At 33.2% G+C, this 14,434-nt stretch overlaps 1 protein-coding gene across 1 annotated transcript; it reads left to right on the top strand.

The window, feature by feature from the left end:
* Nucleotides 1-2,867: 2,867 nt before the first annotated feature.
* On the top strand, nt 2,868-14,124 carry LOC147070531 (uncharacterized). Its single transcript, XM_085949312.1, has 4 exons — nt 2,868-3,116; nt 5,945-6,091; nt 6,909-9,117; nt 10,295-14,124. Exons 1-3 carry the CDS (start codon nt 2,982-2,984, stop codon nt 6,927-6,929), a joined length of 303 nt encoding a protein of 100 aa, XP_085805438.1. The 5' UTR covers nt 2,868-2,981; the 3' UTR covers nt 6,930-9,117; nt 10,295-14,124.
* The last annotated feature ends 310 nt before the right edge of the window (nt 14,125-14,434 follow it).

Genomic DNA, 14,434 nt, shown 5'->3' with positions numbered 1-14,434 from the left:
CTTAAATGTTTACAGAAAGAGAAGAGTTGCTAAAATCGGTTCAACCACCTGTGGACCCATCGGACCATCCGAGCTGGTTGCCACAGAGATGAATTTTATTTAGTTTAGAAATTTTGTGGCGGCATACTGCCAACGTGAAGAGATCTTCACTTAGAATGTTTGGAAGTTTTGTATTAGCTTGAGTTACTACAATTTTTAATATTGCCTCATCGTACCTGCTTATTTCTCCCATGGAAATAATTTTGAAAATACTAACTTCTTTCTAACTAAATAGAAAAAATCTTTTTGAAAAAAGTGACACACCTCGCCGGAATCGAACCCGCATCTCTCGGGTATTGCGCCTAAGCACATTGACTACAATGCTAAATGAGTCATATCTAAGTACGACAAACTTTAATTAATGGTTTTTAATACTCACTGAAGCGCTTTCTAAATAATTGAGCTAAATACCTACTTACATTTTTTCTTATAAGTGTTTTCAATATTATGTATGTTCAATAGTTAGAATGCTAGGTACATTCCTTAATCTTGTGAATTAATCGTTCCATAAACAAATATTTAATTATTATTTATTCATTATTAATAATAAACAACACTTACCTATGTAGTTTCACACAGTAAAGGTTTTACGTACGTGGCAGGATATATTTTGACGATGATAAAAAGAGGACATATTTATTTCAAAATTAGCAGTCGCCCCATAGTCCAGTGCTTTACGGGGTCTCTAGGTTTGAACTCGGTGATCCATATAGTAGACTCCTCCATTTCCAAAGGCCAAATTGTCTGTTTTGTTTGGCTTGAAGATATTCACGAAAAACGTGTATGGAACATCTAATGAAAAAAAATCTCTTTTTTTAATCAAATTAAATAAAATCTATAATAGTCGTAAAATAAAAAAAAAACATATCAATATTATATACCACAGTTTTTAAAATATTTGAACATTTTTGTCATGGACAAGATGACTTTATTTTGACACAGTTTTATGGACTTGTATTTTGGAAATGTTTTTATGGACAAGGTGCGTTATGGTAAAACGTGTATGGAACATCTACAAGAAAAGAAACATTTATGTTTTGATAATAAAATTAAAATTTAATATAGGTAGCTTGCGAAAAACACATCGTTTTCTAAAATATCACACAGTTTTTGAAATATTAAAAGATTTGTCATGGACAAAAGATGACTTTTGACACAGTTTAATGGACAAAACGCATTTTGAAATTGGATGCTGTTTTTCATCCGTTATAGGGGCTGCAAAAGACTACTATAGGCATATTTTTTATAGAATTTGTATGTGCTCATTTGAATAAGCAGTATAATTGCATATTCGGTTCATTTTTGGTCAAAACTGGACACGATGAATTTTGGAAATGGGCAACTTTATATGTAGGTGCATAAATGGGATTTTCTTAATTATTCTGAGTCACACTACTTTCAGATATTCGGCTGGTTCATCACATTACCATAAACGAATGTGAGACGACGATTGATTTCAAAAGGGTGGACTCCCTCCTGGTTGAGATAGCGATTGATTGAACGCACCTCGTAGGGGGCGTGATTCTATAGTAAAGCGTCCATTTAAAAGAGTAGGTAGGTACCTACCTTTCAAAACTACAAACAGGTGCATTCGATACCTGCACAAGGATAATAACAACATTTTCAAAATACATGAAGAATGTAATATAGTCTATTCTGCTCTGTCGGATTTAACTGTGCAACCTTTATCCAAGATAGGTAATATTATAGACGAAACAGGATATTGGATTGGATCAGCATAATTATTATTTTAGTTAGACAAGGATACGATGGATTTGCCAACATGTCGGATCATAATATTATTATAGGTGGTATCAAAAAATAGTATGGGATTTATCCTCAAAACCTATGTTCTTTCATTGCGCAGGTCACCGTTAGCGAAATTATTTAATTAAATTAGTATTTTCTACACTTAAAATGATGTTTTATGTGTAGAACTTGCTTCAATAAATGATATTCCTAGGTATATTATATGATAGTTACGATGTCAGGATGTACATGCTTTGATTATTAAAAAAAAAAACTTAAATGTCAATTCTTTCAAATGTAGCGACTGCTGCATCGCTTGAAAACAGCGAATGCTGCCAAAAGTTGTAAAGTTAATTATATTCACTCCTTCATTCCACACGCTTTACAATAATATGCCGACCCTATGCAACTCATGGTATACCTAGCCCCACGTGGTGTCACCGGCACATTTGCCTAATATATTATTACCTATAATGATTGTATACAAATTGAATTTCTCTGCATCGTAATGATTATAATATTATATGACAATACTATCAGCATATTTTGTCAATGCTAAGCGCGTACAGCGCGCAGTGCTGCCAACCGTACTATAATTATAGTATTTGTACTATAATTTTGGTCCACGTACTATGTACGATATAAAATAGGTATAGTACGCCCAAAATACTAAAATTTTGAATATCGTACTATAATTTAATATAAAAGTACTATAATTCCGCATTTGCCATTTCGCAATCGAGTCGTCCCTGAAAATTTTGAAATCGGAAAAAAATTGGGAACCTGCGGCCCGCGGCGAAATATTTTTCCTAAAAGAAACGAGCCGACTATGAAAAATCGGGAACCTGCGGCCCGTGGCGAAATAATTTTCCTAAAAAAAACGAGCCGACCATGAAAAATTGGGAACCTGCGGCCCGCGGTGAAATACTCACAAATCCTACAAAATTCTCCGTTATTTTTTTTCCGAAAAACCAAAAACCTACATACATTTTGAACAGATGACAACGCGTACTATATTTTATCCCCAAATACTATAATTTTGGAGGCTCTGTACTATAATTCCACTTTCAAAATATGGCAACACTGACAGCGCGTGTCCCATTGTCAGAACTGTTATTAAGAATAACTCCTGACGCCTGCACGTTTTTGTTCTGCTACGATAATCTATCGCACGCTTTCAATAAATTCTAAAGATGGACGTGAAACGCGAGCCGGATGAATTCGAATTTGATGCAGAATGGGAGGTGCCCTTAAACCATCAAATTAACCCTGTGACCAATATTTATATAAAGCAAGAGATTGCCGACGGTTCCAGCATTGCTTTTGAGGTTAGTTTTATGAAGCTTATGTCCTATATAGCGCCTGTACACGTCCATGGATTTACTTGCAGCAATAGTGGGTATTTTAAGTACTGACTGTATCTCCAATATCATTCTTCAAGAGTAAGCAAGACGCGATGTTGTCATTTTATGGCAGTCGTAAAAATCGGCTGTCCTTAAAATGAGTCGCTGCGTGGTGCGGCTTATTTTTTCCCGGCAGGTTTGCAGCAGCAGCAGTTTGCGCAGACGCATATATCGAATAAATCCAACTGTGGCGTGAAAATACAGAAGCTTCCGAACTTTTTGATTCATGCATGCAATCTTGCAACTGCAAGATAGTTGAACATGTTTACACGTAGGTACATTTTCTTGTAATGGCCGTGATAATATATACTATCAGGAGTAAATCCATACACGTGTAAACGGGTTATGTAGGCATTTATTGGTGTAAGTTTATGTTTGCGGACATTGTCATTAATTTCGTACACGTATTTATTTCTTTGCAAGCGTTGCAAAATTACGCGTACCTATCTAGGTTTACTATATATTAAGCGTATCCAAAACCATAATAAATCCACTATGTACCTCATGGAATTACGAATAATTGGCTTGTGAATTCTTTTTTTCTATACAAAAAAGCTCAAAAAGTTAATAATAATATTTTGACATTAATTGAAATATTTTTTAACTAATATTTCTCTTCTTATTATTGGAATTTTGATAATAGCCGATATAGGTAGGTACTGGATTATTTACTTGTTACTGGTTTACTGGTTCGGTATATGATAATATGTATCTATTGATTATTGGAATTTTGATAATAGCCGATATAGGTAGGTACTGGATTATTTACTTGTTACTGGTTTACTGGTTAGGTATATGATAATATGTATCTATTGATTGCGCGAAGACAGACATACTGCACTGATCCAATTCATCTGAATGCAGTAACCGATATTATTTGACAGTTTCCAATCAATTGGTCAAGGCGGCTCTTTTGGTGCAGTGTCAATGGCGCTGGTCTTCCATCCGAGAGCTCTGGGTTCAATACCCACCCGGTGAGGACACAATTTGTGATGTTTGTGATTGCTCAAAATTACCAACAACTACCTTGTACAAAAAAACAAAGTCACGGTTATTATTAATAATTACAGAAGCATAATATATATATATATAGATCCACATTAATTTTTCTTAAACTAATTGTTGTAGTGTAGCGAAGGTTGGAGGTAGGCTGTTAAAATCCACCATAAATAGTGCACACTAATTTCTGTTAAACTAATTGTTCTAAATATAAATAGGGTCGACTGATATGGGTTGACGCCAGTAGCGAGGAGTGGATGTAGGCTGTCAAAATCCACCATAAACAGTGCACACTAAATTCTGTTAAACTAATTGTTCTAAATATAAATAGGGTCGACTGATGGGTTGACACCAGTAGCGAAGAGTGGAGATAAGCTGTTAATATCCACCATTAATAGCGCAAAATAAGTTTTGTTAAACCAGTTGTCCTAAATATGAATACGGTAGACTGATATGGGTTGACACTTTTAGCGAAGGGTGGAGGTAGGCTGTTAATATTCGCCATAAATAGCGCACATTAATTTTTCCTAAACTAATTGTTAGTTGTAGTGTAGCGAAGGTTGGAGGTAGGCTGTTAAAATCCACCATAAATAGTGCAGACCAGTAGCGATGGGTGGAGGTAGGCTGTCAACATCCACCATAAACAGTGCACACTAAATTCTGTTAAAACTAATTGTTCTAAATATAAATAGGGTCGACTGATATGGGTTGACACCAGTAGCGAGGAGCGGAGGTAGGCTGTTAAAATCTACCATAAATAGTGCACACCAGTAGCGATGGGTGGAGGTAGGCTGTTAATATCCACCATTAATATCCCACATTAATTTTTCCTAAACTAATAATTGTTAGTTGTAGTGTAGCGAAGGTTGGAGGTAGGCTGTTAAAATCCACCATAAATAGTGCACACCATTAGCGATGGGTGGAGGTAGGCTGTCTAAATCCACCATAAACAGTGCACACTAAATTTTGTGAAGACTAATTGTTCTAAATATAAATAGGGTCAACTGATCTGGGTTGACACCAGTAGCGAGAAGTGGAGGTAGGCTGTTAATATCCACCATAAATAGCGCACAATAAGTTCTGTTAAACCAATTGTTCTAAATATGAATACGGTAGACTGATATGGGTTGACACCATTAGCGAAGGGTGGAGGTATGCTGGTAATATCCGCCATTAATAGCGCACATTAATTTTTCCTATACTAATTGTTAGTTGTAGTGTATATCGTCACAACCTTTATTAAAAGAGTAAAATGTATATGGAGGGGGAAATGGGCGTGGCTTCTATTAATAGATCGATACTTTTGTTGCTCCAAATGGATCAATTTCGTATGTCATCTTTGGAAATGGACCAACAAATCTGGGTAGATCAACAAATTAAAAATAACCAACAAACACCTGGCGTACCGTCACGTAAGATCAACTTAGAGTGAGAAGAGATATCTATATATAATATATTTGGTTACATTATTTGGAGTTTTCAGATAACTGTCCTATCTACAATAACATAGTTTTGAGATATACGCAAATAAAGATTTTACTACCATGTTATTCATTAAATAAAGAATACTTTTCTCAACTATAACTTGTAAATTGATCTATGTACAGCATCGAGCTTAAGAAACCGTGTTGCAGCTGGGAAATATTGGCTCTCCGATGAATATACTGATTATTATAAATCATATACAAGTGAGCGATATTCCATAAATTAACCTTGATTTAATGAAATAATAATAAGTATATTGTTTTTTACAGAACCTTCAAACAAGAGACTTAGTAAATATAAAATCTGAACCCAAATTTCACCGAGTGGACATCAAGAAAGAGTTTATTGAAGATACAATTAATTATAAAGAACCTCAACCAAGCTGTTCGTATTCAGAATATTGTCCAGGAAAACAGGTAATACATTTATTTGAACCATGTACGTACTTTACAATATGGGTATAAACATATTTTGTTTCTTTCTCGTATCTAGTCTATAAAAATCGTGATGAAAATAAAACAAATAAATCGTGGATGATGTTATCTAGTGACATAATGTGACATGATAATATTATGCATGCGGGGGCAGCTCTACCTTAAGGGTTCATAGGGACCATCCCCACATCGTTATCATGTGGAGAATGCGTGAAAAACTTCAGATATTTTTATTATTGCCATAATATACCTACCTAATTAAATGAATTATTTAATTTATTTCATCTATCTAAACCTGTCGCAATTTTAGATAGATATTTATTATTATTATACTAATAAATAAAGCAATAATTGCAAATTATGTAATAATATAATAATGATTACGCGGTATTAAAATATGCATGTTGGATGAATACACAGATTCAAGTTTACTTACCTACCTACTTAACTGATCCTATTTATCTTAGTGCAGTGGAAGTAAACCGATATTATTTGACAGTTTCAAATCATTTCGTCAGTAACTGCAGCTGGGAAGGCATGCTTCCGCGGTGAAAAGTATATAAGTGTGGCAATCAATGGCCCATGCGCTGTCATGTTACATTTCACGTGACATGTCTACATTTCAAACGCAGATATTAAATAAATAATGTTAATTTAATTAACAATAAATTTGGCACAACCTTGTTAAAAGTATGTGTCAACCTTGTTTCTAAAACAATGACGGTTAAAAATAGGCCAATGAGGTTTCTTCCCGCCTTTTTGAAAGCGTCATATCAACAAATAACTTATTTCCGCCCAGAAGATTTCACTCCAAGATTAGATTCAGTTCAGATTGGACGTGCTCGGTTAACATAATAGAAACAGTTTCAACGCAGAATGGCGCTTCTTCCCTTCGGACGGAAGGTAGAAGACAAGATGAGATTCCAGCCATCACACTTAAAGCTAAGTAATTAATTACCATCTTACAAGAAATACTCTAATGTACTGTACCAAGTGAACGCTTCTCAAATTTGTATTAGAATTTTAATATGTTTCCGTATCATTTTTAAATTTCAATGTAAATTGTTTGTGTGTAATTAAAATACACTTTTCACGATTAGCTGTGTTCTTATTTTTATACTGTTATATTTAATTTGTAAATACACAACTTTTAAGGCGCCCAAAAATTATAATTTAATATTTCAACGAGTTTACAAATGACATTTTATTTGAGGTAGATAAATGATTTATAAAGCATTCTTTACACAGGGTTAAGTTGGCAGAAAGCCGAATCTTATACGCTGTGAGATTAATAGTACTAAATATTTCATGTTTTATTGATTGAATTAGTTGGCACTCCATGTTTAATAATTGTGCATTACAATTATTAAACTTCTTTTACTATTATCATTCGAACGATACAACTATTTACATTTTATACACCTTACCAATTTTTCTAATATGACAGCGCCCATAATATGTGGCACCAAGGGCAAATAGCATTTTGTCCTCGCCTTCTGTAGTATTCGCGTGTATATACCTATTTAGGAAGATCTCGTAGACTTTCGTCAATGTTCTGACTGAAGAAAGAAAGAAAAATAACTGAAAAAATTGGGGTTATACAGTGATTTCTCCTACGAATTAACGGAATCAACACGACAAAATGTATATTTTTTATATCTATACAGACGGAGAGATAACTAAATGGCCTATCTTTCATCTCTTACTCATTATTTAGTTACTTACTTATTACTCGTTAGGTCACCGTGCTCCTCCCTCCCATGAGCAAATTGTGGTGACCTTAGTCTTAGGTATCGGATCCTGAGACATTCCTAGGTTTAAAAAACACTGATGCTTCACAACCAGATGTAGAGCTCCTTGATACGCTCGATTATGACAGTGTGTGGTGCGGGGCGGCTTACTTTCGAAGTTTCTATGTTTGTGTTGACGCTAAAGTAATAATTTGACTTTATTTGTCCGCTGTTGGCGTTCTAGTTAGCAATCTGCAGAGTTGTTGGCGGTGTGGTGTTAATAACCACAGGTGGTTGTGAGGGGTAAGGTGAATATTGTTCACTGTAAGTCATTTTGATTTGATTGCTCAAAACGCGCCAAAAGAAGTACAACTTCAAAAATATATACATCATGTGGGCATATGGAATAATCAGAATTCTATCCTAATAGGTTTCTAATGTTATTAAAATTGGTATATAAAGGTTTCTCGTTTATAAATTAATACTACAATATAATGTACCTACATTCCAATAAAAATAGCTTCGACCTTTACCTACTTTAGCATCCAAAAAATCTTTTTTTATTATACATTATTGTACATAAATGGAACAAGGCAATAAATCTTACCCGTAACCCCAGTGCATTTTTTGTATACAATTTTATTGTTTTATCACAATTGTCGCGAAAAGGTCTATTAGTGCATTTTGACAGCCATACACCCATACAGTATTATCATGAAAAAAGGTTATTTCTCAAATATATTGTCTTACACTATCACTATTTCAAAAAAACTTAAGTATGTACATAAATAAATGAACGGGTCATTGAAAGTCCAGGGATTCTAAGCAAGTTAAATTATTTTTTATAATTAAAATATTGATTCATATATATATGTTTTATATTTATTTATCAAATAATTTTTCCTCAATTTTAATTAAATCCGAACTGAAACGTAATAATATTAAGTAGGAGGCTTGAAGATTTTACGAACCGGTACGCTATCCTCGGGGTTTTAACGAAAAGGAACGCCATCCTAGGGAAATTCACGAACCGGAGCTATGCTCTGGTACGTTCCGGTCCATTCCGAGCGCTGGTTTTAGCCGGAAACTCATCAAAATGAATAAGTATATTTATTTTTTTGTTATTAATACGATCTGTCTTCTGTTTGTTTTATTTAGGTTAAAACCACTAGCACTGTTATGGCTCAATCGAACTTGTGTTTGTCAGACACAGATGAAATTTACTCCGACATACACATTGATGAACATGAGATTAAAAAGGAACTCGAAGAATACAACGTAAGGTTTCAAATAAATACTTTTATTGCAAAATTTTAGCATTGTAAGTACCTACAGATATGATAATATGCAGCTTCCTATAATCTATAGCAGCGATGGCAAACCCTTTATACGCTTACGTGCAAAGTATTCGTGAATGGGGTAAGTATATTTTATTATAAATTAATGTAGGTTAACCAGTAAAATCAATCACATAGAATAGGTAGAATAATGAAAATTTAGTATAAAATAATATGTGATGGTCCCAATAACAGCGGACACAAATAGCATAACTAATGAAATTAAATTAGATCAAATATTAGGTACAGCTGCGATGCATATAATCGGATATCGTTAAAAAAGATAAAAACATTCGTAAGAACATAAAGTTGGAAAATCGATAATTTAGAAGAGGTTATTATTCAAACTACTCTACTATACCAGAGCTGGTTGAATACATACACGTACAGATGCATATTAAATTCGAGTCAAGTTATCAACTTTCAAATTTCTCTTCTGTTGATTAAGTGACATTGTTTCGTTCACCGCGTCCATCTTTTGACGCGAGATTGTAAATAAAACAGAAAATAGCCGTACACATAGCATTATCACTACCAGTACCAATGGATCATATTATAATTCAATATAATTCGTTCAAGGAGAATGCCGCAAGCAAATGTACCTACTATCCCATTGTGCAATCTTCATCTACTGTACCAAAATTTGTATCTTCTTTTACTCTACTCACTTAAGAAATAGGACAATGGTTGAGTTAAAACAATAGTTTATTTACCTAAAGTACACTACAGCCAACTCAAATCGATATTCTGAAGGACGTCAAACACACTTAGATACATGTAGAGTGAAACAAAAGGCTACATCACTTTGATCTATTTGAATCTATTCTGTACTATGAAATGAAAACCATACGTAAATTGTCAGGGCCGATCGAGGTCAAATTGCAATCTGGATTAGAGCGAAAAACTAACTGGATGACAATACCCACTTCTCTGTTATGAAAACTAAATGTATCTTAAAACAAAGTAAATTATTTTTGCATCGTTTAGCTCAACTAGGAAACCTGTGTAACTTCAGTAGATAAATAAAGGCATACATGTATTGCGGATGAAAGTTTAAAAAATGGTTATGCTGTCTAGATCGTGCTGTGCTAATAATTACATTATAAATGCTTTTTTAGGATAGCGAAGCAAAACTTAAGTCGTCGGAAGAAGAGAAAATTGATGACATCATACAAATCGACGAACAAGATGTTAAAAAAGAACTCGAGGATTACAACAAAAGGTTTAAAAAAACATTTGGAACTATTAAACGTAATGTTACTAAATCAATACCCGAAAAAAATATATTCCACGAAATCACTAGTATGGATGTAAAACAATGTAAACGTAGTAAAAGCAATTTTTCTTGTCAAAGGCCATTTAAAAGCGTTGAATCTAATTATTCTAGCGACACGAAAAAGCTTAAATTGACACATACCGGAGAAAAGCCATTTAAATGTTTGCAATGTGATTTTTCTTGTATAAGATCTGGTCTACTGAAATTACATATAATGACACATACTGGTATAAAGCCACGTAAATGTGATCAATGTGATTACTCGTGTATCATATCTGGTAACATGAAAACACACAAAATGACACATTCTGGTGAAAAGCCATTTCAATGTGATCAGTGTGATTACTCATGTATAACATCTGGTAGCATGAAATTACACAAGTTGAGACATTCTGATGAAAAGCCATTTAAATGTGATCATTGTGATTTCTCGTGTAAAACACCTGGTAACATGAAAGCACACAAAATGACTCATTCTCCAGAAAAATCTTTTAAATGTCATCATTGTGATTATTCTTGTAAAAGATCCCAACATCTGAAAGAACACAAAATGACACATTCTGGTGAAAAGCCATTTAAATGTGGTCAATGTAATTACTCTTGTAAAACATCTGGTCACTTGAAAGTACATATGAGGACACACACTGGTTTAAAGCCATTTAAATGTAATATATGTGATTATTCTTGTAAAACATCTAGTCTTTTGAAATTACATATAATGACACATACTGGTATAACGCCATTTAAATGTCAACAATGTGATTATTCTTGTAAAACATCTGGTGTCATGAATCAACACAAAATGACACATTCTGGTGAAAAGCCATTTAAATGTGATCTATGTGAATATTATTGTAGATCATATGGTAATTTAAAATTACATATAATGACACATACTGGTATAAAGCCATTCAAATGTCAACAATGTGATTACTCGTGTATAAGATCTGGTAGCATGAGTAAACACAAAATGACTCATTCTCGAGAAAAGCCGTTTAAATGTGAGCAATGTGGTTATAATTGTAAAACATCTCAAAATCTGAATGTACACAAAATAACACATACTGGTGAAAAGCCATTTAAATGTGGTCAATGTAATTACTCTTGTAAAACATCTGGTATCATGAAAGTACATATAATGACACACACTGGTTTGAAGCCATTTAAATGTCATCATTGTAACTATTTTTGTAAAACATCTGGTAGATTGAAATTACATATAATGACGCATAATGGTATAAAGCCATTTAAATGTGATCAGTGTGACTACTCTTGTATAACATCCCGTGTTCTGAAAAGACACAAAGTGATACATTCCGATGAAAAACCATTTAAATGTGATCAATGTAATTACTCTTGTAAAACATCTCGTAACATGACATTACATATAATGAACCACACTGGTATGAAGCCATTTAAATGTGATCTGTGTGAATATTCTTGTAAAACATCTAGTTATTTAAAAACACATATGATGACACATACTGGTATAAAGCCATTTAAATGTCATCAATGTGATTACTCGTGTATAACATCTGGAAACATGAAGTCGCACAAAAGGACTCATTCTAATTAGAAGCCATTTAAATGTGATCAATGTGATTACTCGTGTATTACATCTGGAAACATGAAATCACACAAAATGACTCATTCTAATGAGAAGCCATTTAAATGTGATCAATGTGGTTACTCGTGCATAAAATCTTGTCGGATGAAGTCACACAAAACGACTCATCCTTGCGAAAAATAATTACGTTTTATGTTAAATGCAATAGCATCCTCTTGTATAACATCCCTTCACTGGATTTACCGAAAATGAAGCGACAAAATTACTCATCCCGGTGAAAAACCTCTTAAATTGTCAACGTTATTTTCCATTCAATCACACCTGGTCCCATGAAATCACACTAAATGATTTATCTTTGTAAAAGTCCATTTACTCATGTATACAATCTAGTTATACAAATTAACATAATGACACGGCCCCAAAATGTAGGCCATCAGCTGGCATTTTTCATTAATAAATTAGTGACGTCACAACTTTTCGATCCGACCTTAAATGTCGATTTTACTTGAAAATACGTGCCCTATCTCTAAACAAAGCTATTCTGATTGTGTATTGAGTCCCATAGTACAATCTGAGCGACTTATAGCCCCTTAGAATGAATTACGGATGAATTTTCTTTCAAGGGGACCAAATGGTCTTATAAGGTGAAATGTAAGTAATTGAAATGTATAGAATTAAGGTTAAAAATAGATGATAAATTGTAAACGACTTATGGGATATCATTTGCTAAATATTGTAAATAAATGTCCATTTGTATTTAATCTGATTTTGAATTATATAAAAATAAATTTTATTTTTTCCAAATTTAGTCGCGATGTTTTCGCCGCGGCCAAAGTCGAATACCTTAAATAAATAAATTATGATATCAAATATTGTCGTAATTAAAATCTAATGATTACGTTTTGTAAGTACTGATTACACACACTCAATTTAAATAATAAATTAATATTTCGAATTGTAATAAAAAGGGTACCAATTTAAGTACCTACTTTTGTAAAAGTTAAATGAAGGAATTTCGAAAATGAAAATTCTGATAATGTAAGTCTAAGGACTCGGTTGCTCTCCTAATTTACAAATAAAAAATTATTCTTTAGATCTGTCAATTAACCCTGACAGATCAATATTAAATTACCCGAAATAGGTAATTTTCAAACTCAATAAATGAAGACTTGTCATAGAAATTTAGATTGAAACTAATGTTATACCTTTAAGTTGAAGTGTTCTATAAATATAATTGAATAAATTTTAATCGTAACCCCTTCGGGCTGTCTGTAATTAGCCCGCAAAAGTTCTGCATAAAAGAAACGATCAACTGCGATTTCTGCCAGTCTTATTATATCCACGCTCTTGGACGGTGATTTTAATGACTCACGTCTTTGTTACGTATTATTTTTAGCGAAAATATTTTCATTTTTCCTTTCTGTTAGCTCGATAAACGGACTAACAGATATTTGGTCAATTTGTGTCGAAAGCACTATAAGGACTTTCACGATTGTTATCAAACTTGTACCGTCTATAGGTATTAACTAATTATATATTTTTACTCTATTGAATGATCATAATTTTCCGGAAAAGCCGGGAAATAAACGGCTTTTCTATGATTGGTCCAAAACTTTGGCCATTAACTCTGTGGAGGAGGTAGAACGATCTCCCATTGGTCCATATTTCGAATGACGTCAAAATCTCGGGTTTTTCCCGCTGTGAGCCTATATAACGTCCTGCATTTCGTCGGTTTTTCAGTATTCCCGGAAGGTTGTGCCCGGAGGCGATCCGAATTCGCTTAGTTTTGGATATTTCTCCGATATTCATTCGGGAGGTATTTCGGTCGCGTCGTAGTCTGACGTCACGGCGGATGACGTGTGCGATTCGAGTTGTCAAGTGATAACGTAAATAATACTGCGTCGTATCATCGTTAGCGAAGTTATTTCCGCGATATATTTTTTTTGAAAGAGCATAGCTCCTTAAAGTTTACGATCGGCGACTCATAGTTATAAGTGTGTGATCGTACATAAATTAAATATAAAATAATTATAATTAATTAACTTTACTTAATAATTAATTTAAATAAGATTTATAAAATAATTAAGAAATTATTTGAAATTAAACTGAAGTGTATAATTGTCGATTATAATTAATTAAAAAGAAATTAAATTTATTTATCGAGAATAATTTAATAAATAATTTGAACTGAATTACCAAAAGGAGTTTTTATTTTTATTTTGAAAAACAATCAACGAAACATTTTATGAAAAACATCTAATACTAAGGAACGTGACAGATAGTCAGCTGTCTTTGACGTTTACGTAAATATTTACGAAATTAAGTTCGATTTGAAAGACAATCAGATAATTAATGATCTAGGCACTAACCTATCGCTAGGTAGTGGTCCTAAATAATATAAAGTTAAATAATAAT

Source organism: Rhyacophila brunnea, unplaced genomic scaffold (assembly GCF_057557595.1).
Source record: "Rhyacophila brunnea isolate RB1 unplaced genomic scaffold, BYU_Rbru_1.0 scaffold_219, whole genome shotgun sequence".
In the NCBI taxonomy this organism is placed as follows: domain Eukaryota; kingdom Metazoa; phylum Arthropoda; class Insecta; order Trichoptera; family Rhyacophilidae; genus Rhyacophila; species Rhyacophila brunnea.
The sequence above is the reverse complement of the archived record's forward strand: the minus strand, read 5'-3'. Positions and strand labels throughout refer to the sequence as shown.